Here is a 26,784-nt window from a genome sequence, read left to right on the forward strand (position 1 = left end):
TTTAATTTGAATAACCTGAATTTAGAAAAATGAAATTATGCTAAGTTTGACCCGAGTACCTTGAGTTAAAGTCGAAGTTAAGTTTAGATTCATTATTTCTTAATTCAAGTTAAATTTCGATTAGTTATCAATTCAAGCAATCCATCTAAATTGTAGCATTAATAATATTAATTTTTCACAGAGAAAAAAAAAATCCATTAAAGAATACATGATTTTCAAATATTTTTTTATATTTTAATTTTTATAATCTTTTATGATAAATAGCCTGGATAAAAGAAAAATACATGGCGTGGATAAAATGGTGAAAATGTCCTTAATAAGAGAAGATCGAGGCAGTGGCTATTTTCTTATATTTAGAAGCTATATTGTTTTTTTTATTATTATTAATTATATATCTGCCTTTTTCCTTTAAAAAAAAAAGAAAAAAAAAGAAAAAAAGAAAAAGGAAAAACCAAATTCAAAAACCCGCCCGTTAGCAAAACCCCCAAATCTTCCCTCCCCAAAACTAGGGTTTCTGCATTCAAAGACTGCACCAACAAACGCCAAAACTCAGCGTTTCAGTCTCCACCCAAGCTCTCTACGATGGACACAGCCTCAGAGAGCTACCAAAAAATGCTCCACGAGTCAATCCAACGCTTTTTTGCCGAGTATGAAAAAGGGGTCACCGATTTCTCAGCTTTCAGCTCGATTTTCTTCCGATTAATGCAAGCATCGCCCGATCCACCACTCGAAACGGTTTGGTTTTACTCTGCTCTGAACTTTCATAGCAGTAATTTCACAATTCAAGACCCAATTTTGGTTTACAGAGAACTGTTTCAGTTGATAGTGACTTGTTCTGCTCTATGTAATAGTGGGTTGAAGAGAATTGCTTTACTCGCGCCGGTAATTTACGAATTGTACCGTCTGGTGTCCGAGAAAAGGGGTTTTTGGTTGAATAGTGATGTTGAGTTTTTGGTAGAAAGGATTGTTAGCTATCTTAGCATATGTTGTAAAAATTCGGACCCTGAAGTGGGTTCTGTCCATTTGGGCCCTGGTTTTCTGGATGTGGTTCGTGTTTGGACAGTTGGTAGGTTAGAGGGAATTCGTACATTTGGTGATGATTTGAGTGTGTTTTTTCCTCTTGTTAGTGATGAAGTTTGTCAAGGGTTGGTGTGGGATGCGGGGTTGGCTACTTAGCTGGGATTGTGATGAGTGAGGCTTTTATAACGAGGTTGTGCTTGAAGTTCGGTTCAGGGGCTTCAAGAGCAGAGTTGGAGAAAGATATGCGAAATTTGGCAGTTGAGATGATAAGTGGTTTTCGGAATTGTTACTTTTTTGGTGAGATTCTGTTTTCATCAATCTGAGCTGTAGTGTATTTTCTTTTTCCCAATTAAGGTTTCAATTCAGCATCATGGTTGTTTACTTAGTTAGAATCTTCACGACACTTAAAGAAGTTTGTCTATATCTACTATGAGTTCATGACATTCTTGTATCATATGACTATCTAGATTATAGCATAAATTATGTACTAGCCATCCAAAATCATCTCGTTGTGTATGTGATGACCCACCACTTGAGTGAGCTATTTAAAGTGAATTTCTAGTATAATAAACCAGAGCATCACATGGATTATGCTTCCTTCATATGAACATGGAGATTTTTCTTTTCTTTTTTGACATCGTTATTAATTTGATGCACTGACACAGTGTAATTGATTTTTTATTTTTTTTGTTTTATTGTATTTGATGCCATTAGTTAACTCATAGACCTATGTCTTGCCACCACTAGAAGGATAAGGATTAGTTTGTTGCTGCAAACTCTGTTTAATTTGTGTAGAACGTTTTTATGTCCATTTTATTACCTTTAGTGCAATTTTCTTTTTTTGCTTGCTTCCCAATATTTTTGTTAAACATTTTATTGGTGAGTAAATTCATGAAGGTTTATTTCTCGTTGGAAGTTCAGTGGGTGCTTCATATCCTTGGTGGAGCATATTTCTTCCCATCTACCCTCCTTAGTGGGGGAAATTGACAAGAAGTTTTTCTTAGCTTAGGTCTAGTTGAACTCCTTCTATTCTTACTTTTCATTCTTCAATCATGATATGTACTTCCTGATCTTCTTGATGCATATCAGATACCCTTCTAAGGATGTTGCTGGAGCCGGTTTTGCCTGTTACATCTCTATTGGTCAGTATGTTTAGTTTTTTCTTTTGTTTACTCTGTTCATACTTCATAGTTGCTAAAACTTTCCTCGCTTCATCAGATGATCAAGATTATGCTGTTTCTTTACCATTTCTTGATGGTTTCTGGTTTTTCCTGCTTTATCATGTCTAGAAAGGTTCATGTAGCTGACCCCAAGCAATTGGGTGAGATTTTGATGAGAGTTGTGTTTCCTGCTATATTATCCGTTAATGGGTTACTTCTGGGTCATGACTTGGAATTTGGAAGAGTGTCGTAATAAGAAGGGTCCAATTATAAGCAACCTTCTTTTCCCTGGTAACTCTGGTTGCTTAGTGGCAGAATATGTGTTGATGTAAAACCTGTTGCTCTTGCCATTTGAAAGAAAACATGAAACATTCCAGTAGTTATCTAATTCCCAATTTAAAATTTGTCTCATGGCAGAGTGCTGAAGATGAAGTTCTTTTACGAAAAGTCCTGTATGATGCTGTGATAATGGAAAAGTATACTTTCCTCGATCCTCAAATTGGGATTCAGCTCTTTGGTAACCAGTTAAAAAATATTGTTGTTACATGGTTGTTTGTTGCTGACAATGCCATACTCTATGTTAGGTATGAGAAAGATGAACAATCTGGCTGAGATGAAGATTTTCCATTAAAGGATTTCATTTGACAAATTTCGTTATTTGGTTGGTGACAGGGAAAATGGTGATCAGGCCAAAGCTATTTCCTATATAAAGGCCTTCTCTGAATCTCAATTACCATCTCAATTAATTAAGTGGGTAGCTACTCAGAGTGGCATGGGAGAGGAAATGGGTAGACCAAAATTTTCAACTCCTATAGCTTTTATGAGTGAGTAACTCTTATATCTACACTGCACCCTCTTGTCATTTACCTTATTTGTTAAAGGTCAGCGTCTCCTAAACCAGCTTGTCTGGTTATGATTTGTATCATTCAATGTTATGGTATACTGGGGTGCCGTCGTATCATTGTAAAAGCGAAGTGGGTTGACTACTATAATACACCCCTCCTCCATTTTTCACATGAGGGATACCAGTGCCATCTATATTTTGGTGTGCCCTATGATCATCTTCAACCAGAAGAACCAGGGATGATAGAACATAAAAGGAGTTGCCTGTTTTGTATTTTTTCCCCACTTTTCAGATATATCATGTGCGTTTTTCAAATGCTTAACTTCGTAGTGATTTTATTTCTAGAATGGCTGCTGATTGCTGAAGATCAAGGGATAAGAGTATTTGATCATAACATCTCCAAGCTCCATGCCAAAGCAATGATGTACAAGTCAAGAGTAGAGTATGAGCTCCCAGTATGTAAGTTAGATGGCAAGACTCAGGATAATAATGTCTTCTTTCACACTGATAATGAGGGGAGTGGAGAAGAGAAAATTGATGGTGATCAAGAGATGATAGATTCTTTGAATGCTGCAATGTTGGCTGCTGCCTGCACAGTGAATTTGACAACTGATGGGAGAAGAAAGCGCAAAGGGATAATCAATGAAGGGAAAACACAATTTAAGTTTGGTAAGTATCATGTTCTTGAAAATTCGTTTGGAGATAATCGTTTGCCCTTTGGTGATGATGGTGGTTCGAGTAGCGGGAGTGAGGTGGAAAATCCAGTTTCTGATGAAGATATGGAGATTATGGAGCAATAAGTGCTGGTCGACACAGTTTTGTGGGCATGAAAACATTTACTGATTCCATTTTCTGATGCACTCTCTTCTGTACTAGTGGAGTGTTGAGAATTAGAAAGATCTATTGTGAATACAACCAGCCTCCTATCTCTTACACTATTCCCTATCAAACACTTTCAAAACGGTTTAGGAAATTGAAGCAGATAATCCATCCCACAGTTGGGCGATGTCTACTTGAATGCTTTAAAGGATGCAGATGCAAATGCAATACTGATCTCATTCTGCTAGCCTGCTCGGTTTTGTTAATTCGACAGTTCTTTCAATGCGTCCTCTGAATTGGTTCAATTCTCAAGCCTGCTCTGCTTCAGGGTTTAAGCTGGCTCAGGTACTTTTCCCCTCTGTATCAGATATTTGTTTGATAAATGATCAGGCAGATTTTGGCTTTGATTCTGTTGAAGTGTGTTTGTTCATTGTACTTCAATTCTCTAGTGGAATCTAATCTAATTCTGACAGAATATGGCTGAAAATATTTAGAATGATCAAACACAAACGGGGCTTGTTTGGTTGGCAGCAGAATTATTTTCTTTTGGTGGACTTCAGTGTTTTAATACATATTATTTGTTTAAGGTAAGTCTTATTTTCAAATATTTTGTGTAAATAAAAGAAAAAATTCAAGGTGTTGTTTCATAAGTGTTTTTTAAAACAGTTTTTGAAAATTGTTCTCTAATATGTTGTAAAAGTCTGTTTAAAACTTAAAATATTGTTTAACTTATTTTTTATGTTATAAAAATAATTTTTATATGTAGTGCTTTCTTTTTAATTGTTTTTCATATTTGTATAATTATTTTTTAAAACAATCCTTAAAAAAATAACTAAAAACACTTAAAATAGATTTACTTAAAACAGTATATTTTTTTTTGTTTTTAAGAACAAAAATTGTTTCCTAATTGTCAAACGATGGCTTCTTGTGTTTTTGTTATAAAGAGTAAAAAACTAAAATAATTTTCAAATGGTTATAAAACAGTTTTTATGAAATTTGGAATTTAAATAATACTTACAACATAGATTTTTATTCATATTTAATATGAATTCAAACTTATTAGGCCATGTTTGGTTCTTGGAAAACAGCAAAAAAAGAAAAAAAAAATGATAAGAAAAGTGATTTTATTTTGAAAAATATGAAAAAGAAAAGTTAAATATAATTAAAATTATTAAAAAGTTTGTATATTTTTAAATGATTTAATCTATATATAAAAGAGTTAAATCTGTCAAAAAAAATTTGAAGTAATATTAATATTTGTAAATAAGTTATTGATTTTAAATTTATTATTATTATTATTATTTATTTTTTTTATACATTTTCTCTCTGATTTCTTTCCTCCACATTTTCCTTCAAAATTTGTTGAGGATCACACATATTCGTATACTTCATATTGAATTGATATACATTCATTTTCCTTGGGATGCTCTCCACCTTAAGCCAAGCTCAAGCCATCCTAGGTCCAATGCCTAAGACCCAACCTTACTAGGGAGTGATCCAAATTGGTAGGCATTGGACCATGGAAGTGCCTCATAAATCTAGGCCTTGTTTGTTAATTATTTTCTGAAAAATAATTTGTAAGTTGATTTTATTATCGGAACAAATAACACATTTTAGGTAGAAACATGTTTGGTTGATAGAAGAGTGGAAACAATTTTTAAAAATTCTTTATAAAACACTTTTAGAGTATTTTCCCCAAGGTTAGAGTTCATTCGGTAGTGATTTTGAGAAACACATCTACCATTTTTAACACTTTAAAATTTATATTTTTCAAATATTATATGTCTAAAAATAATTTCTAAAATCATATCAAACGCAATTTTAATTTATCTCTTGAAAATAAATTATCATTTTTGTCCCCCTCAACTTATTTTTTTAACTTGATCAATGTAGTATCATTTATTTTAAATTTCATCTGTTGACATCCTTATAAATTTTTTCCGTTTATAAAATTTATGTTTCTCAAAAGAGAATTTATGTTTTTTAAAAGAGATTTTAAATGGATGTGTTTAACAATTTTTAATAAAATAAATTTTATTATATAAGAAATTTTAATCGAATAAATTTACAATATATAGTGATTAGATGTATTTATATCACACCTCGTGAATGAAATTAATCTTATTTTTTATGTAAAAATATATAATGACTTAAAATAAATTAAAATTTTAATATTTTTAGAATTTATTTTTTTAAATAGATTTTAGATATTCATATTCAATAATTATCTAAAAAATAAAATTTATTCTCTAAAAAATATATTTTACATTAATCTTGGCAGATATAAATGAAATTAAAAAAATATAATACCTCAAAATGAATAAGAAATTTTATTTTCAAATTTAACTTTTGAAGTGGAATTTTATTTAAAAAATATTTTCAAAATTTGTTTTCATTTTTCAAAACACCGACAGCCAAACGGGTCCAAATTCCCTCTCATTGAACGGAACTTCATGTGTGATAAGTGACTGGACTCACATGTAATATATGGTAGTTAGGTCCAGATACAGTCTTGGCTCCACCATAAATAATAAAATTTAAAAATATTTAAATTTAAAAAAGTGAGGAAAAATGCATAATAAGAAAGTATGCTTCCTTGAGACCGCAAGCAATGTTGATGCGTTACCCGGTGCCACCATGGATCACGTGCCACGTGGCTTCGGGCGCGTGATCGTAATTACTCCTGACGTGAGAGGCACGAGACCCCGTTGAACAGATCATGAACCCTCACCCACTTTGGTTCGCCTACGTGCCCTTGCCATGTCAGCTATTTGCTTTTCCACTTTAAAGCATGCTCCCCCTTTTTCTGTTACAAGATTTCTAAATTTATTTTTTCTTCCACCGACACCAGTTAGGATATAATATTTTACTATTGTTATTAGCCAAAACACTTTTTCATATAAAAAAAAATTCTAATGATATTTTGATATAAATAAAATAAAAAATATTTTGAACTTTTTTACCATTACAATTTGTATGAGTTTCAAGCATACTTATTCAAATTATTTTCATTTAAAATTAATTTAATTATATTTAATCTTATTTAGTATTTTTTTCATAATAAATTAAATATAGAAAAATAAATTTTCTTGATAAATATTATATTTAAAAAAAAAAAAAAATCCTCTACGTAGCCTAAGTCTATAGTTTAATGTTTGACAAATGGGCTTTAATAAAGCACGCTTTAAAAGGAATTAAAATCTAGTTTTTTTTAATGAACTAGATTGCTTTCATGATTATAGTCATCTTGAGTGCCTTGTGACACAAGTTGCAACAAAATCTTTTTATTTTTTTATTTATTTAAAGAAAAAACACACACACACAATGGAAACAATGTGGGGCTATCTCTAAATAAAGCAAACATGGTATGGAGACTTCCATGTTAATGCAAATTTAGCCTTTTGGTTATAAAAGACAAAAAAAAAATAAAAAATAATAATATGTATAATGCCCCAAATTAGCCATAAATTTGAAATTTGGAGAACTTAAGCCATTACATATCAAACTTTTTTATTTTTAATTTTAATTATGGTTCATCAACAAGATCTAATTATACTTTCTTCGACAGATATCGAAAATACATCATTAATCAAATGGTATCACATATAATACCCTCGTACTTCTAATTTAATTTATTTATATTCTCATTCTATTATTTAAATCTCGTTGTACATATCTAACGATTTAAATCTGAACTTTGATGATACCACTGCGATATCATAATATGCTTATTTTAATTGATATTAGTTAATTTAAAATTAAAAATTTGATTGAATTCCTTAATAACCCTTGAGTCATTACATATCAAACATTTAATTTATTTTAATTAAATTGATTTTATTTTATTTTTTTATATTAAAGTAATCCAAGGATTTAAATGGGTGGGGGCCATGTGGTAGGTTGACAATGAGAGGACAATGGAACCTAATGATATTTGTATTGTTTATAGTCAAAGATTCCAATTTTGGACCCTAAGATATTGTACTACAAGTTATGAGCAGCATAATGATTTATGACATCTTTATTTTTCTTTGATTAAGTAATCACGAACAAGACTTTTTTTTCACAAATTATAAAATAAACCCATAATTTTTACAACACATTTAAAAAATTATTCATATTTTTAAAAATATAAAAAATAAAAATATTATAAAAAAAACCATATTTATTTTGAATTTATTAACTTTTTACGATTTTAAAATATGTTTATATACATCAAATCAATAAAAAAATTGTTGAACTTTATTATAAAATTGTTTATAACACGAACAACAATAAATAATAAAATAAATTATTATTTTTTTCTTTTTTGGGAATTTGGCATATAATTTCAAAATTAAGGCATATCTAATTTCTAAAAAAAAATCAAATAAAGGGCTAAATGTTTGAAGAGTAACCTTGTGAATTAACTATCTGGTGAATGGTAATGACAGATACCAACTTAAATGGAAAGCGATGCATGTAAATGCTATGGGCCCATTTGACTCCAACCACATGATGTTTCAACTAAGAAATCATGTGGTTGAAAATGGACTTATCATCTTAAAATTTTCTATAAATTAATGTGTAAACAAATTTTAATCATCATTCTAACATTTTAGAATTTAGTTTATATTTGTTGAACCCCATTTTGCCCATTTAACCTAATATAAATTATGTTTTCTTCATGAAAATGGAGCAACGATTATGAGATTAATTAATTTGAATTTGTGAACAAAATTGAAAATTGAAAAATAATTAGCATAAAAATTCTATTATTAAAATTAATAAATCCAAGTAACTAGTGAATAATAAATATAATAGAAGCTCAATTATGTTATTTATTCTAAATATTTGGGTTTAGTATTAATTAAAATATTATTATTTATTAATACTTTATTGTTAATTAATTTAATACTTTTGCTATGTTTGATTCTCAAAAAATTTAAAAGAAAATGTGAGAAAAAATACAAAGAAATAAAAATAAAAATTTAAAATTAATAAATTGTTTTTATATTTTACTTGAAATTCATTTCACTTATATAATTTTTTAAATAAGATTATATGATTTTAAAATATAAAAATTTATTATTAATTTGAATTATATTTTATTTTCTTTCATTTTTTTATAATAAAAATAAATATAAAAAATAATTTTCTTTAATAATTTTTTATTTCCTTATTAGAACCTGTGTATTTAACAAGGTATTAATATAGAATTGTATAAAAATTTAAATTTTTAAGAAATTTATTGATACTTACATTATCTTTCTTTTTTTAATACTAATCATTTAATTATAATGGTGAATTTCTATAATATTTATATCATCGCCGATATGGTGGTCTATTTCAACCTTACCCAAATATTAATGACAATATTTCTTTTTGATAAAAAAAATGTTTCTTTTAAAAGAAATTTATTTATACCATTATTTTACCAAATCTCGTGCTGCGGCCTCTCACACGTGTTTAATATGTATTTTTCTAAACAAGACAGAATGATACACTAAAGGTCGACGTGTTTCGACTCATCCAATCATATACTGCCACGTATTAGAGAACAAACAGCAGCATATTACAATGATACCGTACTTTAAGTCTTTAATCTAAACCTAACCAGACTAACAATGTCATTATCATGGAGGACAAGGGCATTCCAGTAATTTGACCCCCCAAGTGTCGGTCTCTAACTCTGGTTAATTTAACCACAGTCTCAGGTTACCTCTCCTTTGTACGGATCCCCGTGAATTCAGACACCAGCGTCGGTGACCTGGTTGGCGCTAACCCGAGTTAAAACACCCGCAATGGTTTCCCTCCGGTTCACATTCCCTACAATCACCTACTTTTATTCCCCTTGTTAGCCACGTGGCATCATTATATGCAAAGAGAAGCGGGGTGGACTTCCATTTTTTGTTTGTGCAAGTATGGCACTATAATTTAGAATTCTAAAAATATAAATAAAATCTCAATAATTAATTTATTCACGTAAATAAAATCGAGGGAAAATATAAAAGGAAAAAAATATTGTAAATAACAAAAGAAAAAGGAAAAAAATTTGGAGAAAATTTTAAAATTCCTGAGTTTTGAGAAGGGTAGATCTGGCTTGATTGTAATTGTCCAACCTGAAGGTGGCACCCATTATTTGATGCCCAAATTTAGGATTTTGCCACGTGGCTAAAAATTGCGATTGTAGGTGAATGTGTGGGATGAGGAGTGGAGAACTGAGCCCCGAGAAGGTCGTAGATTCGTATATAATCCATGGAAGCCAAATCCAAAGCGGCTTGAGAGAGAGAGAGAGCGAGAAAATTTGGGAGAAAATATTTGTGGAGAGAGAGAAAAAGAGAGGATTTCTTTTTTTCTTTTTTGGATTTTTTGAGAGGGAGGGGGGAGAGAGAGAGGGGAAGGCGGCAAATGGCGGATTCAAGCGATTCGGTTTCCATTGATATGGAGACGATATCCCTGGGAGGGAAGGTAATGCATTTTTAAGATTAAAAGTAGGAGGGTGTTTGGTTGCTGAGAAAATGTGGGCAATGGGAAGAAATTTTTTTGAGCGTCAAGAGTTTTTAGTGTTTTGGGACAGGAGAAAGCGATGGAATCCGCCCAACTTCCTGATTCAGTTCAGATGATTTTTTGCATTTTTCGTGATATTTATTTTTTTTTTTTCCGTTCTGTTATCTCGTTTTCTCAGCAACCAAGCAGAAAGTCAAAGGTTTTTTTTTTTTTTTTTTTTTGTGACTTATTATAGCTTGGATACATTTGTTGAACATTTTGGTTGCAGTATTTTCATCTATATAGCGATTATTATTATTTTTATCCTTATATAGCTTTTGATTCCGAGGTTTTGATATTGAAATTAATTGAGTTTAGTTTTTGAAATGAAGGTATGTGAAAATTTTGTTTAATTTTCGTAAATGGGAATTAGCAGACTAATTATATAATTTCAACACATGATTTGAGTTTTTATTTTTGAAGGGGTTTGTTGAATTGTGTTTAAACTGTTAAAATGTTTGGAGTGTGTTGGTTGATTGTTGAATTGATCGTGCTTTGAGTAGTTATTGAAGTAAGCGTTTTTTTGTGAGTTTAGATTTCTCACTTCAGAAGCATGGGGAAATTTGGTGAAGCATTTTTTGGAATCGTTTTTTTTCTTGCTTCAGAGAGTGGAAAAAGGATCAATTTTTTGTACTCAAAATCAAGAAAAGTATTTCCTAGGATGATCCATGGTTTCATTCACAAGCAACTAGGTTCTATGATTTACCATTCCCATCTCACCTATGCTATTTTCCATATTTTATTGAATTCTTATAAAACATGAAACCCTGTTTTTATTTTTTTGATTTGCCAACTTGATCGATAAATGCTGAAGGGTAGATTAATTTCCAATCCCACCTTTCTAGAACCCTGGAAATGGGACCTCCACTGGGTTAAATATTTATTTTTTGCATCTTTCTTTTGAAATATGGGTGGATTTGTAGAGTAGTTTTCGGTTGGTTTAAAATGTCAACGCACTGTTTATGGCATTAAGGTAGATACTAATTGAAGTTATGTATTGTTACTACGCATCTTCTGTAAATAGTAGCAAGGTAATATGAACAAGTTGTCTATTTGTTGAAAAGTAACCACTATGAAGTTAGAAAGATACTCAACTTGGGTAAACTTAAATTGTTTGTCTCTTCCTAAAAAAAAGTACTCCATTTAAAGGAAAAGAGGCTCTGAATGCTTACCAGAAACTTTACCTTTTAATGGTAATTATGCAGTTAGCATATGTTTTTCTTACGACCTTGAAACTTAATTTAATTGATGCACAATTAAAGTCCATATTTGATTTTGTCAGTTTTCTTTCATGAAATGTGATTTATTTTACCATCTACATTTCCTGATCTGTTTTCAGGAGCACCTCGTAAAAACTAGCAAGGGTTCAGTCTCTGTCTCTGTGTTTGGAGACCCGGACAAGCCAGCTCTTGTTACTTATCCTGATTTAGCTCTAAATCGTAAGAAATGAAATTTCATCTTTTACCGTTACAATTCTATATGTGGTTTTACGTTCATACTCTTACTGGTCATAGGGAAGACACAAGTTCAAAGCGGCTTTACTTATTATTCAGCTGCATCATTATTTAAAATGTAATAACAATAATTTCTTTTTTTGCGGATAAGTTATCACTGCAGATTTTGGAAATTTCAATATTTTATCATGTCTAAAATCCAACTGGGAAATATCGGCCTTACTGTCAACAAGTTTGGGAAATCTCAAGGTGTAAAAACTTTACCTTGTGACAGATTTGCCTAGAAGTTGATACCTACACAATTTTGGATTTGCAATCTTTCTACTAATACTTTGAGGGTTCATCGATTTGAAATTCTTATATTTGCACTCTGGAGGATTATAATCTCTTTGAATTAACATTTAACATTTTTATCTGGTACCAGTAAATGAAGATTTGTGAAGTTTACATATTGTACCTTCTTAACCCTGCTTCACTGGAGATATTATTCCAAATCAACAGTTATTATAACTTTTTTTTATTCACCTCTTTTATTCTGATACTGTCAAAATCTAACAAATTTTGTTTTCCTCATGTATATTATTGAGCAGATTTGTCCTGTTTTCAAGGCTTATTCTTCTGTCCAGAAGCATTTTCTTTGCTGCTCCACAACTTTTGCATTTATCATATAAGTCCTCCTGGGCATGAGGTCTGTAACTTGGTAACTTCACTGCAGATTGTAGTTCATATATATATATATATATTTGGTGTGTGTGTGTGTGTGTGTTGATTTTTCAGAATATTCTGCTGGATTTGTCTCTTTTGTTGAATTATATTATCCACACCATTTCTTATCTGGGACTTTCTTCAAGAGCTATTGCAGTTGGGAGCCGATGCAGTCAGCCTTGATGAACCTGCACTTTCTGCTGATGACTTGGCAGATCAGATTGCTGAGGTTCTCAACTTTTTGGGTAAATATTATTTAATGAGTAAATTTATTTTTTATTTCAGTAAACTCTTATTTGCTTTAGACATCCTTCGTACTTTTATTTTGTCATCTAGTAATGCCGATGGTTTTTTTCCCACCCTGAAAAAGACGTAGTAGGCACACCTACAACACATTTAATAGTGCCTTAAGCTGTCATTTTCTTTCATTATCCTGTCGTTTTTATCTTTATTGTTGAAGAAAAATAAAATCAAGCAAGATGATGTTCTTTCTTTTCAGACTTGGTGCAGTGATGTGCATGGGGGTTACAGCTGGAGCTTACATTCTTACCCTATTTGCTGTAAGTTGCATTCCCTCCCTTGGCATAGTGTACATGCTTTGCTGTAAAGTGATTTCAAAGTGTCTATTTTGGACTTTGGGTGTTTTACTGATATGGGGTCCTATACCTGATGTAACAGATAAAATATAGGCATCATGTTGTGGGTTTGATACTTATTTCTCCTCTATGCAAAGCACCATCTTGGACAGAATGGTTGTATAACAAGGTTCCTTTACTGAACCTTCTTGTCACTTGCTTGGTATAAGGAGTCACATTCTTACATAAGATGGTGAAACCTTTGCAGGTGATGTTGAATGTACTCTACTACTATGGCATGTGTGGTGTGGTGAAGGAGTTATTGCTTAAGAGGTACTTCAGCAAGGTATTATTGTGGTTCAAGTTAATTCCTTTCATTTTTGTTTTGTTTAGAGTTATCCAGGTTGTGATTGATTTTGAAATGATATGCCAGGAAGTCCGTGGTAGTGCTCAGGTACCAGAATCAGATATAGTTCAGGCATGCAGAAGAGTTAGTGCCCTTGAGCTTTCCCACTTTTTCCTCCTTATTTATATTATGCTGCTTATAAATAGGAATCTGAAAACATTTTAACGGGTAGAAGAGTTTAGCACTTATTTGGTTTCCATGACGATTATGTTGTTTCAGTTGCTGGATGAGAGGCAGAGTTCAAATGTTTTGAAGTTTCTTGAAGCGATTAATGGGTAAAACTCGTTTACGTCATATACAACCTTCTATTGGTGTCCTTTTCTGACATACGATTGCATGTCAGCACTGCAGCCCTTGATTAGGGCATTTTTGTTTCCATTCAATATCATGCTCTCCATAGCCAACAAGGCACTAATGTTGATGGGGAACGAATGTGCCTGCATCAATGGTTGTGATGCTTTGTTGAGGATCATCTAGCACGGTGTAGGTAACCTTATATGCTTACACTGTTCTAAATGGGCGCAACTTGCTTAAAAACAATGTGAAAATTATATTCTCCCTCGAACTTTGATATAATCTTAACTTTATTTTTGCTGTCTGGTAGGAGACCAGACATTACGGAAGGATTGAGGAAACTACAATGTCGGTCGCTATTATTTGTTGGGGATAACTCTCCTTTCCACTCTGAGGCCCTCCACATGACCTCAAAACTAGACAGAAGATATAGTGCCTTAGTGGAGGTATTTCGCGAGTTTATACCTTATCATACTCTTGCATGAATACATGGAAATCGGTTTTACTTACTGGGGTATGTGGGGTTCTTTAGGTTCAATCATGCGGGTCGATGGTGACCGAGGAGCAGCCTCACGCCATGTTGATTCCCATGGAGTACTTTCTCATGGGATATGGGTTGTACAGGCCATCGACGGTCAGTCTGAGTCCAAGAAGCCCCTTGAGTCCGTCTTGCATCGCTCCAGAGCTTCTCTCACCAGAAAGCATGGGCTTGAAGTTAAAACCAATAAAAACACGAATCTCATAAAGAAGATGAAAGAAAGAAGGTGGGCGTGATTTGTTTTTGTAATCTATTTATCATGGAAAGAGTTTGTAATATCTCTTGATTGTTCAAGGGGAAGGTAAAGGAGGGGGATTACTGGAGGGTTGTAGATACAGATTAAGAGGAAAAGGGTGATTGATGAAAAAGGACTGTTGCAGAAAGATTTGTGATTCTTTCATTTGTAAGCATAAAGTATTAGTTGAGGTGGGGCTGAGTTATCTGTAAATCCTCGGAATAATTCTTTAGAATAACCTGCAAATAAAAATAATAAAAAAGCCCCTGTTGCTTTCTCATTTTCAGTAGCTTCTCTTTTGTTGCTTTCTTGTTTTCTTTATTTTTAAGGCAACAGTTGTAATTATTTTAAAACCCTTTAGCAGTCTTTGTTGACAAAAGATGGAAAGAGTTATGTAGAATAGAAAACAATATTCTCGTTCGAAAAATTTGATATGATTTAATTGCATGAACTGATTTAATTGCAGAAATAGTCTTGGGATCTCGTGGAACCCTTCTCAGACACTTTGCAATATACTCTACTACTTTTCCCTGGGAGCGAACCTCCATAAAAATCCTTTCCTTAAAAGTATGAACCATATAGAGAAGACAAGAAAATCCATAAGAAAAAGGAAAATCTGAATTATCTTTTAGTGGATGTTAATGATAAAGAGTGGAAATGGAACAAACCATGAGGGAGTTCCAAAGGACGGTGGGGAGGAGTTATAACGAGTTGCGGCTCTTCCGATCGTATAAATATTGTTTGGTCTAAGCCTAAATAAGTAGCTTTAAAACACATTTAACCTAAATGAATGACTTTAAAATATATTTACATAATTAAAATAAGATTATATATATAATTTGAAAATTTTTTCGTATTCGATATAGGATATCAGCAGAGTTAGTGAAAGAAGCGGGTGAGAACCAACTCATCCACAACCCAATTATATATAAGCTCTTTTAATCTTATATAAAAATTATTATTTCTTGGTTTTTTTTTTAAAAAAAAGCAAAAATTCAATTTTTACCCAATTTTTACCTATTTTTGCTCAAATTACTTCTAACCTGTTCATGTATTACAAATTTACTTTAAGAAAAGCAACATAGATAAGTTACCTAAAAAAAAAAACCGTTATATTGCTATTCCTAAATTTAAAAAACAAATTGACATTTTGTCATTGGAAGCTAGTGCAATTTCCAAGGACATAAAACTTAATGTTTTGAAATAGCATGAAATTGCTAAAAAATTCAAATCAAATTTTTTCAAGTGCATGTTTTGACAATGAAGATGACAAAATATAACTTAATTTAGAAAAACAAACCACCATGTCTACTAGATAGAGAAAATAAAAAATCAACCATATACATTCACTTTAAAAGCCATAAAATTAAATATAATTAACATATTGAAAGAAATCAAGCAAAAACTTAAAGATAGAAATTGAGTTATTTTTTGGTAGATTTTTAAGTTTACTAGACCTATCTACCCTCCTAAAGCATAATTAAGGTCCACTCTACATATTATCCTTTTTGTTCTACCTTGTAGGCAAGGATATTTTAGTAAAATATCAACCATAATTGTAAAAATGTCAACAAAAAAACCAAAAATAAAAAAAATAAACCAAAAAAATTTCTTCCAAAGGCTCACATGCTTATCTCTATTTTCCATCCTTGCTACATAACTTTTCTTACCACTTTACTATTCTAGTAAGGTGGAATCAGGGTTAGTTATGCTATCATACTTATTCTTGGTTCTTGTATTGAATCATGGAAACTATTAGAGAAACAGGAAAAAAAAAATGGTAAAGAAACTTAAATTTCCCTTTTTAAATTTCATTGTTATAAAAAAGGGAAATATGGTAGAAATGACTATTTTTTTAAAAAAAAAAATTAAATATAAACATTCAAAATATGGAAGAATATTTATATTGAAAATAAGTTACTTTTCAAGTTTAAAAATGGTAGAGATTAAATTTACAAATTTGGATCATTTCATTTTCTTTAAAGAATTAATTCTATGCTATAACGTCACCCATTTTCCAGGAAAGATAATAAGTTAAAAGATGCCATCACCAATAATTCAATGATCAATGGGTGATTGAAAAATGACAATGGAAGGTCCCTGTAGACACAATCAATCAAGCTGATTCCCCTACTCCCCTTTTCAAAAAAGTGTTCGTCTCATCACATCTTTCAGAAATCCAGCTTTCATAGCCAAAAACTAATGAGGAACTGGGAGAACACTTTGGAATGTTTTATGGGAATCCATGGAACTGGCCTGACATTTATCAGACCTCATATTACACTTCTCCTCAATGCTGATTGCAGTGATCAATTGGAGGAGGATCTTCTCCAGTTCCTCCCCATTACTCCATTCATTAATCTTGGACTTGATCAGCTTTGGGTTACTGCAAATAGTCTCCCAAATGGGGTAATTCTTTCTGGGCATCAGGTAGTCCCCTTCTCCAAGCTTCAAACCTGAGCAAAAATCAGCACTTCCATCCCCTAGATAGATGAACCTCTTCTTCCCCTCTGCAGACACAGAGGTCCTTACCATTTCCATGACCAGACCCTGTTGTAAAAGACGAAAGAAGATGATCATTTCTCTTTATAAAATCTCTAGCATGTTTGGTTGCTACGAATCAGCAGGAAAAGCAGAGAAAATTTCTTTCATATTTCCATGTTTCAACCAGATTATGGTAATAGTTAGTTGTGGAAATGAACCTTGCACATGTTGGGAGGGCAGATGTTGCAGCCATGGGAAGATGACTTGAGATCATGGTATGGTAAGATTCTGAGCCTTCCTTCTCCATCCACAAAGCTAGGGTTTGTTTTGATTTCGGAGAAACAGTCCATCAACCCATGATGTTTCAGGACTGTCTCAATGAAGAAAGCATTTGCATCACTGACTATCCTCAAATCACACCTGAATTAATGGACATATTAGATTTAAAATCCCACTAAATATATGAAACGTTGAGAAAAATGATTTGGAAAATAAAAATAAAAAATACCCAGAAGCATGAGCTGATTTAATTGCAGAGATAATCCTGGGATGCAATGGAGCCCTTTTTAGACATTCTGCAATTTCCTCCATAGTTTTCCCTTGTGAGTGAAGTTCCATAAACATCCTATCCTGTAAAATATATATATATATATATAGCATTGAATTTAGCCTCTCATTGTTGTAATAACATACAACCCAAAATGGCAAAATCTTCATAACCCAAAAAACCCAGTTGTAACAACAATGCAGACAACCCTTTAGGAAAAAAAGAAAAGAAAAGAAAGGAAAAAGAAAAAGAAAATCTGAATGGAAGAAACAAAACAAACCATGAGAGAGTTCCAAGGCATGGTGGGGAGGAGCTGAGTGAACAAAGGGGTGAGACCCAACTCATCCACAACCCAATTATCACTATCACAGTCTATAATGGTCTTGTCAAAATCAAAAACCACCACCACAGCCATTGCTGCAAAGGAAAAAGAACAAAGAAAAAATGGTTTTGGGCAGTAAGTTGCTTGCTTTAAACCACATAACAGGCTCTGTATTATATAGAGGAACCCTTCATAAAAAAAATAAATAAATAAAAATGGAGATGGTGTCCTACAATGAGTGGGAGTCCTGGCATCCTGTTCCCATACACGTTTCGGTCTCCTGGTCGTTTGATGTTGACATGAATCAATATTGCAGAGAGAGGTACCTGTTTGGCACTTGGCAGTGACAGTAGAAATCAAATTTGGTTTTTTATTTTGCATTTTTTTAAAAATCAACCTATAATTAACATAATCTCCAAACAAGGCCTTACCTACTCAAAACCACTGATATTGAAGACCCATGTGGATCCAAGGAAGAAAAGTAGAGATTAGGCATTTAAAAAAGGCATCTAGTAAGCTTTAATTAACCACATGAGAGGGCCGCCCCCCTTATATGACTTTATAAGGCACTTCCTCTTTCCTTGGAATGAGGGTTCTTTGTTTTATGTCATTTTTTTAAACACAAAGATGTTTGTGCCATCTTGTTGATGACTCATTGCTGCTTGGATTAGCTTTTTAGTTGATTATCTTTTTTGCTTTGTTGGGTCCAAATGACATGAATCCAAGGCAACAAGGTTTGGTCACACTATGAGTGATTAATCAATCAGATTGCTTTGTTAGGTAGTCTCATTTCTTAATAATTTAATTTAGTGGAAAATTCTTGTGAGCTTCTCTCCGAAATGATTGTTGTTCTTTGATATTAAAAGCTTTGGTACTTCGACATTTCAACTTCATCCAGCGTACTTTTGTCAAGACAATATGACAAGGATATGAGTGTAGGAGTCCATTTCATATACTTTGGCATAAAATAAGGATATAAGAATATGTTAATTTTTTTACATCAAACTAATTTTCAATTGATTTTTTTTCTTTCATTATATTATGTCCACGATAATTTCTCCAATGGGGAATCCCATTGAGAGGAACAATGAAAATTTGTCAAATATCTTTTTAAATTTTAATCAAATTAAAGGAGACGAGTGTGAAAACAATAAATGAAAAAAAACGAAAGGTATTCGATGAAATTTCAAAAAAACTATGTACTAAAACCTTCATCGGTTATATATATTCCAATCTCTAACCCCCAACTATCGGTTCTTGTCCCTGTCCTATTAGGTCAAGATCCCAGTGTCTTTACCCAAACCCATCTACGGCTCATGCAGACCCAAGCAAGCTTTCAGCTCGATGTACATTATTATTAGCTCATTTGGAAGATTCTGGAATGACTTAATAACTGGAAGAAAGAGTTGGAAGAAATCATCTTGTTTGACATAATAACTGGTCAAAACATAATTTTCTGTCAATAAATGATCCCAATAACCAATAAGAAACAGTAGGAGTTGGAAGAAAGAGTTTTAGCGTAACAAATGAAGCATAAGCACCCATGTCCCCTCCGATAATATGAAGATGGTAACTAGAAAAATGGTATACAACTGGGGATTGCGCAGAATGCAGCAATATAATTCACTTGGATTTCTGATGCTTTTATAGAAGTTGTTCATGCTAGAAACAAATAATAAACAGAACTTTTACCAGTCAACTTCCCGACTGTATGGAACATTATGTACAGTTGAATGATGAAGAAATGCAGAGTCCTGCCCACACCATATCTTTCTCCATTGCAGCTTTCAGATGATTTTATATCTTTGATTGTCCATGCTTATGGTGCTTCTTCGATTGCTGTTGTTGGACTCTTCATCATTTCTACGACCCTTTCTCCTGTTCATCTCTGAGTACATTTCCTCTATCATTGGCTTCCACAGTCGGACCCGAGCATTTATAAACCAATTGGAAACCTGCGTATTGAACAAATATAGAGAAGAGGAATAAGGCGCACACACATTGCTTAAATAACACCAAAGCCCGAAACCCCTTCTTCAGGGCAGGCCTTTTTACCGGATAGCAACTCCTCCATGGTCTTCTCAAATGTTAACAGTGAAAGAAAAAATGAAAGCAAAACAACATTTGTACATTTCTTGATTCATCAGAAACTGCAAGTACCTGGCTCCTTGTCAATCCACTTTTTACTGCAAGCAAATGCTTCTCCGTGTCCTTAGGATACCTGAAAAGGGAAATCCATGAAAAATTCAAATTTGAAGATTACAAGTTATTAATCCTTCAAAATTTCGGTTTTGTTTTCCCAAAATGTTTAGACCTCTGGTCAATCAAAGTTCTGATACATGTTGAACAATGAATTTTCCTAAAAGCTTAAACGTGCTAGGATTGTGGTCCACAATGTACATCATGCTCTACCAGTCAAAAACACATCCTAAATGAAGATTGTCAAAACCTTTGAATGGTCTCCAAGGTACTTCTGATGAAAAGCTCATCGGTTTGACCAACAGTAGTATGTAGAAATTGGGATATAAGACCCACTCAAAGAACATGATTGGTGGAAGAAAGAAAAGAAGAAGAAGAAAAAGAAGTCCAGAAGCTAGCATTGAGGGCAAAAACGAAAAAACAAAAAAACTAAAATACTCAGGAGCTAGGTTTAGTGGAGAAAGCTATGCCACATCTACGAGGAAAAGATAATATTCCCAAGAACAGCATTAGGCATTGATGATTCTATCCACAAGTGTATGAAGACTGACATTCTAGTAAAGGAACTCACGGATGTAGAAAGTTCTGGAACATCCATGCCCGTAAAACTGAGACAGATCTTTCTGGCAAGCCTCTTTGCGGTCTCCATAGTTGATGATCTTTTCTTCTTAGCTGCTGGAGGTCCCATTGCTTTTGGATGAAAGAAGACTCAAAAGGTGGTCTCTCCTTTTCACTTGTGCATCCATTTGTGAAACGCGTTCCCATCGCAAGGATTTGGTTGCTAATTCTTTCTCTGAGGTTTTTATATAGCAAAGAGATCGTATGAAGGGCAAATCGAGCATGTATCTGAGGATCCAACTCTGTTGCAGCATGAAACGCAGATATCACTGTATGAATCTCGTCCAAGCATTGGTTATATTGGTCATCAACCTGAGTCCAAAAAGTATGAAGCGTTGTCATTTTAGTAACAAAAGACTAATTCTAAACCACCCACCTAAAATGAAAAGAGCACAAGCCAAATCAGTAACTCAAACCAGGAAAAGTCTTTCTGACCAAGTTTGTATTAGAACCGGGCAAAAACAAGGATGGCCCATCTTGCATGATTAAGTTTTCAGCCAATTGCAGCTTTGGTGTTGGATCAAGCCCTTAAATTCTTGATAAGTTCAAAGAAAATACTCATTCAATCAGTTTTAGCCTTCTTTAGAGACATGGACATCTAAACTAATTTCAGTTTTTCTCTATACAAAAGTTCCAAAATTTTTGAGGAAAAGAATTGACCATTTGATAATTCAAACTCATTGAAACTAACTTCAGTGTTTCTCCATAAAAATGTTCCAATATTTTTGAGGAAAAGAATTGACCATTTTGTAATTCAAACTCAAATTGCTGCCAAACATATAAAATTGAGTTCAATAATAGCAGTAATTAAACCAACATACCACTTGAAGTAGAGCCAGAAGTTGGGTTTTCTTAGCTTCAACTTCCCGCTTTTGCAACACTGGATCCATTGGAACTGCATATCTACCATCCTCATCAGGAAATTCATCAGAACCCATCACTAAAAGCCCTCTCTGAGCAGCATAACCTGAAGATAATTGCACATTTGCCTGACCCCCAGTCCTAGTGGTTGAATAATTCGAGTGGTCTAGATTTTCAAGCGAATAGTTCAAAATTTCAGCAAGTATTTCCTGAATCACATGAAGATATCTTGATCCAGATATTACTTGAGAGAATTGGGCAGGTCTATAAGAACCAAAACTCAGGGAAAGCTCCTTACTGTTGCAAGAACCTTGTTCTGAGCCCAATCCTACTTCATTTAAGCAAGGGTGAGTTACACCCGAACAGCTTCTCTCGGAGCACTGATTTGGAGCAGTTGCCCCGCACATAACAGAGGGCTGAGAAGTGGCAAGACTTAGAGACAACTCATTAGAGGAGCCATAAGGAGGAACTGTTCTCGTGTCTGCACTTGATGATATCCACCCATTTGGATCCATGTCTCCTATGATATGAAATGGTTGAAACCCGGTTCTTAAAGTGGTTTTCCCAGTAAGCTCTGGAGGAGGAAGAAACTTGTCAAAACCCCATTTACGAGTCATGTCACTTAGTACTCCATCATAGGGACAGTCCACTGAGGTTGCAAGTGAAGAATTTGAAGTATTGGAGCAGTCACTTGAGACAAAAGTCCTTAAATCTTCTGAAGGGAAAACTGAAGTCGCTGAAATGGCTAAATTATCTAGATTTTCGTGAAGTCCACTTTTTGTGGCCAAAAGGGTGGCGAGTGAAGAAGCAGAAATGGTTGTCACTTCATTGAATTGCTCCTGACCATTGGTGCTTCCAATGGGGCAGGCTTGTCCAAGTGATGAATTTCTAGAAACCAACTCATCAGAATCAACAATCGCTGGGCGACTAGTCATTTGAAAATCAGCATGGAGACCATTTATAGTTTCTCCTTGCAACATTGGAAGCACGGGAAGTCCAATCATGAACTGGTTTTGGCTGTTGAGGTGAAATAAATCAGACTGAATGAGTGAATTTGTGGACATGTGTGAAGAAACTCCATCCATGACCACATGATTCCGGCCAGCTATATCCATTGGCACATTGAACATATCATTCTCCATCATTTTACGAGTCACAAAAGAATCGAAACCCCTTACGCAAGAACAGCTGCTACATCATTATTATCAACCTCTGGGTCCAAACCATAAGTTACAGCAGTTTTATTCCAGAAGAAACATTCCAACTCTTTCAGGTAACCTTCCCAATGAAAATCAAAGCAAATCAGACAAATCAGTTCATATGTTTATCCAGAATAAGGAAGATTTGAAAATTTAAATCTGCCTATCATCTGTTGCTGTATAGCAAAATCAGCCTTGAAAAATTAGTTTCAGGAAGTATAAATATACACCCCATTACCACTCTCGGATGACAATACATTTTTCCGAAGACGAGAAAAAAACTTACAAGTCACATCCATTCCAACACCAAACAGTTAGCAGAACACAATTTGTCCACTAATTTTTTTTTCCTTCTCCCTTTTCCTGTACTTTGTCGTTTTCGAATCCACACAGAATGGCATACAATAATTTCTGAGAAGGCAACATTTAATCGGTTTTTTACTTTAACAGACTATTGAGGACAATCATACTGCAAAACACGCATGTGTGTGTGTAAAATGTGAGGACAAAAAAATCCATCAACTGTGCAATTTGAAACAGAAGCACAGTGACTTCTCACAAGCCGAGACAGCAGTCTGATTTAACAGCTAAAGTGGACAAAATGAACAAAAATTATGCAAAGAAATCGGCAACTTGAACAGCTTACAGATAAATGCGTATGAACAAGACAGTGAATACTATTGAATCACTGCAGTGCTGCCCATTGTTCTATTTTTCTTTTGAAGCCATTGTATTCCACATTTCACATCCGGATTGCCAGACAGACCAACGATTGAGGAACACCATGCACCTAACCTATAGGACCGGGGCGATTTGAGAAGGTCTGCGAGTAAGTCTGAGGTGTTTTAGAAAACATTTCTAACATAAAAAAAAACGTTTCTGAAAGAAGTAAAAAAGAAAATCGGCCGTTTGTCAAATTTTAGAGATCACTTTTGAAAAGATGAAAATGATCTGTAGTGTTTCCCAGAGAAACAATTGATAGAAATACATGATTCTCTCAAAAACAGTTCTAAAACAACACTTTCACGAAAAACATTTCGAAGAAAAACACACTGTCAAGCGCACTCTGATTTATATCAGCTTGTTTGTATATTCAGAAGGATGTGAACATGCCCACCTCACCAGTCAAAACTATTGTGGAACCCAGTATCATTAAAGTAGGAGAGGAATTATCTCAGCACCTTTTTGGCATACTAAAGAGTAAAGAAATGGGTGGAGTGGATGGCAAAAAGGCATGGCTAAGCTAGACCCACATTACAGTAATCCACAACACCAAATGGTACTGATCAAAAGCAAGAGAAAGAACAGAAAATTTGCAAAACCAAAGTAGAGACAGCATGCTCACATGCAAAAAAAATTGAGAGTTAACATCACCAAAAGTTCAAAATTTGAGTGCTTAGCATTCAGTCACGAGCAGAAGTGTTCAGCAGAAATGGTAAAATTATACAGAAAGGCAAGAGAAAAGGGTGTGGAAAGTAACCAACCTTCCAATTCCATCCATTTGGAGAGGAGGAATGACCCACTTGGAAAAAACCAGTGGACGAGTGTTCTCCAGAAAGCCCTGCGAGAAGGAAAATGGTGGGGTTAAGAAATTTTCTCATGCAGATTCTCTGTTCCCCTAATCAGACTCAGAAATCTTCACAACATTCAAAAGACAAAGAGGGATGTTTGTGGTCTGATTGAGACTATGTGTAGTTTTCCTCTGAGAACACAAAACAAGCTGTTGCAGTGCCAAAGTTCACAAGAAATCATTTGTTTCTCTTTCTTCCCAAACAGTTCAAATCAAAAGGCAGAGAACAGTGAAAGGACTTTGTTACTTCTTTAATGAAAAAGAACTAGGTGGAAAAGCTACCAAAGCCCAAGGAAGGCTCATGCATTAGCCCCACATTTCTCCAACCACAGAAGAAATAAATGATCATGAAAACCAATACAAAAAAGAGGGGTAAATTTCTTTGCATGAATAGAAAAGTGGGATTTTCTTCAAGAACCCAAAAACCAAGAACAAGAAACTGAAATTCAGAGTCTCAGACCCCATCAGGAATCATTACCTTTCTTTCTCACCACCCACCAAATTTAGAGCTCAAAATACAGAAATAGCCCTAAAAAACAAAGGCCTCCTCTCTCCACCTCACTGGCCACAGGATTTTAAAGATCAAAACACAGATGGGCCTTGGGGAGAAAGGACACCCATCACAGAGAACCCATTAAAAGGAAGAAAGAGAGCGTCAAAAACGCCAAAACAAGGCTTCTGCAGAGAGAGAGGGAGATAGGGATGAATGGAATGGACCCATTCATCACGATAGAAAGAGAAGGAAGACCCACACGATAGAGGGAAAGAGAGAGAAAACATTTACTCTTTGGTGGTGCAGTGCCACTCATTTCTATTGCAGGCTTTTGAGGGCCCATCCCCATCCCTCTGCTCATCTCCTCTCTCTGCGCTCTCTGTCTCGCTCTGAAGACTGATCTCCCTTGAGGGTCCTTCATTATCTGCTCTCTCTCTGCAATCATCACAACCAAAATATCTGGATTCTCTCTGTTCAAACTCCTGTTCATGGCAGATGTTCTCAGCAACATTTTTCAGAGAAAGGGCTCTACTTTTTATCTATTTTAGACAAGCAGCTAATGTGATGAGAAAGAAGAGTAAAGAGAGGAAGAAATTTATATACTTTTGGTCCAGACTCTGAAAGCTGAAGGCTTAAGGCAATGGTAGGTAGGACAGAGAGAGAGAGAGAGAGAGAGAGAGCATCCACTGTTGTATCAGTGTACTTTTAGATCAAGTATGATGATGCAAGCAACCCCCAACCCAAAGGGCTTGAGTTTCAAAATCTGGTGCCAAGATCTTTGACGAATTTATTGGGTGCAATTACAAGCCTACTACTTCTTCTTTTGCTTTGTACGGTTTACTCACTTTGCATTCAAACAACCCCAAAAAGTGAGTCGTGACAAACGAATGGAACAACCCTAATTGCCTTCCATGCTCAAACCAATGGAGCTTTGAGCAAAAATAATTTATTTTAAAAAATTACAAAATAAATTCATTCCCATAATAATTCTTAAATTTAAATCATTTAGATGGATGTGATTTTAAATATGAAAATTATCAATTAATTTTTAGATGAAATAAAAAAAATATCAACTAATTTTCAAATGAGATTATTAAAATTTAATAAAATAATATCATCTAAAATTGCAACTGACATTGCTTTATTTAAGCATGATTCTATTAGAAAAAGAAAAAAAGTTTAAAAACTCAAAAAAAAAAAAAAAAAAAGTGTGATGTGGAATGCCAGCAATGAAAATGTTGCTTCCTTAAAGATGAAATAAATATTTTATGGTTTGGAGTTATAGAAATGTTTAATAACATCAACTAATTTTCAAATGAAATAATTAAAGTTTGACCTAAAAGAAATATAAAATATCAATCACTATGAGAAAAGTCTGTCTTGACTTTACCAGCTTTCATTTGCTTATCCATTAATATTTCTCAAGGGTGGGGAACTAAAAGTCTAAATCTTTCCAATAGTGACATGTTAATGTAAGAGAAGAATGATGGAGACCCACCAATCCCCATCACATAAGACAACATGGGGTTGGTGGGTTTATTTATTTTTATTTTTTGGAATATAACTGACTATACCACCATATGATAATTCTATACATCATTGTCAATATTTTGTACACTGGCGTTCCTGATTTCATTTTCTTACAGAGCATTTCCTTCCTCATCTGTCATGTTCCATCTAGAAGTGGAGGGCCTTCTGGTTTTTGGCCTTTTTTTCTCAAAAAAGAAAACAACAATAATAATAACAGTAGGGCTTGCTTGAGAACTGTTGGACTTTTTTAGAATGAAATATAATTTTCTAACTAAAAAAATACAATTGATAAATAGTTTAATAAAAATAACATTTTTTTAGAATTTATTTTGAAAGCAATTTTTTTTTTTTTGGAATAAATTTGATGTATTTTTTTGTTTTCT

The 26,784-nt window shown here is 33.7% G+C and overlaps 4 protein-coding genes across 5 annotated transcripts; 2 read left to right on the forward strand and 2 right to left on the reverse strand.

Moving 5' to 3' along the window:
• The first annotated feature begins 460 nt into the window (after positions 1-460).
• LOC117912670 lies at positions 461-4,347 on the forward strand. Its single transcript, XM_034827357.1, is given in 7 exon segments — positions 461-1,143; positions 1,146-1,317; positions 2,110-2,162; positions 2,239-2,424; positions 2,598-2,764; positions 2,853-3,004; positions 3,370-4,347. Coding segments are annotated over 7 exon segments (1,746 nt in total). The 5' UTR covers positions 461-582; the 3' UTR covers positions 3,825-4,347.
• Positions 4,348-10,054: 5,707 nt separating this feature from the next.
• LOC117913681 (protein NDL2) lies at positions 10,055-14,867 on the forward strand. Its single transcript, XM_034828732.1, has 11 exons — positions 10,055-10,293; positions 11,711-11,810; positions 12,416-12,513; positions 12,688-12,775; positions 13,029-13,090; positions 13,209-13,295; positions 13,374-13,451; positions 13,539-13,595; positions 13,731-13,786; positions 14,116-14,251; positions 14,338-14,867. Exons 1-11 carry the CDS (start codon positions 10,234-10,236, stop codon positions 14,548-14,550), a joined length of 1,035 nt encoding a protein of 344 aa, XP_034684623.1. The 5' UTR covers positions 10,055-10,233; the 3' UTR covers positions 14,551-14,867.
• Positions 14,868-16,591: 1,724 nt separating this feature from the next.
• On the reverse strand, positions 16,592-18,327 carry LOC117912396 (thiamine phosphate phosphatase-like protein). Its single transcript, XM_034826963.1, has 5 exons — positions 18,165-18,327; positions 17,890-18,026; positions 17,571-17,692; positions 17,281-17,482; positions 16,592-17,128 (listed from the first exon to the last, which is right to left on the reverse strand). The coding sequence occupies exons 1-5, from the start codon at positions 18,310-18,312 to the stop codon at positions 16,778-16,780; spliced, it is 960 nt and encodes a 319-aa protein (XP_034682854.1). The 5' UTR covers positions 18,313-18,327; the 3' UTR covers positions 16,592-16,777.
• Positions 18,328-19,369: 1,042 nt separating this feature from the next.
• LOC117912090 (homeobox protein ATH1) lies at positions 19,370-25,479 on the reverse strand. 2 transcript variants are annotated; one of them, XM_034826555.1, is made up of 6 exons: positions 25,163-25,479; positions 24,293-24,369; positions 21,570-22,887; positions 20,702-21,060; positions 20,092-20,152; positions 19,370-19,886 (listed from the first exon to the last, which is right to left on the reverse strand). In XM_034826555.1, the coding sequence occupies exons 3-6, from the start codon at positions 22,752-22,754 to the stop codon at positions 19,719-19,721; spliced, it is 1,773 nt and encodes a 590-aa protein (XP_034682446.1). In that variant the 5' UTR covers positions 22,755-22,887; positions 24,293-24,369; positions 25,163-25,479; the 3' UTR covers positions 19,370-19,718. The 2 variants fall into 2 exon arrangements, with proteins under 2 accessions (XP_034682446.1, XP_034682445.1); XM_034826554.1 differs by lacking the exon at positions 25,163-25,479 and adding an exon at positions 24,857-25,113.
• Positions 25,480-26,784: the final 1,305 nt, after the last annotated feature.

Source organism: Vitis riparia, chromosome 4 (assembly GCF_004353265.1).
Source record: "Vitis riparia cultivar Riparia Gloire de Montpellier isolate 1030 chromosome 4, EGFV_Vit.rip_1.0, whole genome shotgun sequence".
Classification (NCBI taxonomy): Eukaryota; Viridiplantae; Streptophyta; class Magnoliopsida; order Vitales; family Vitaceae; genus Vitis; species Vitis riparia.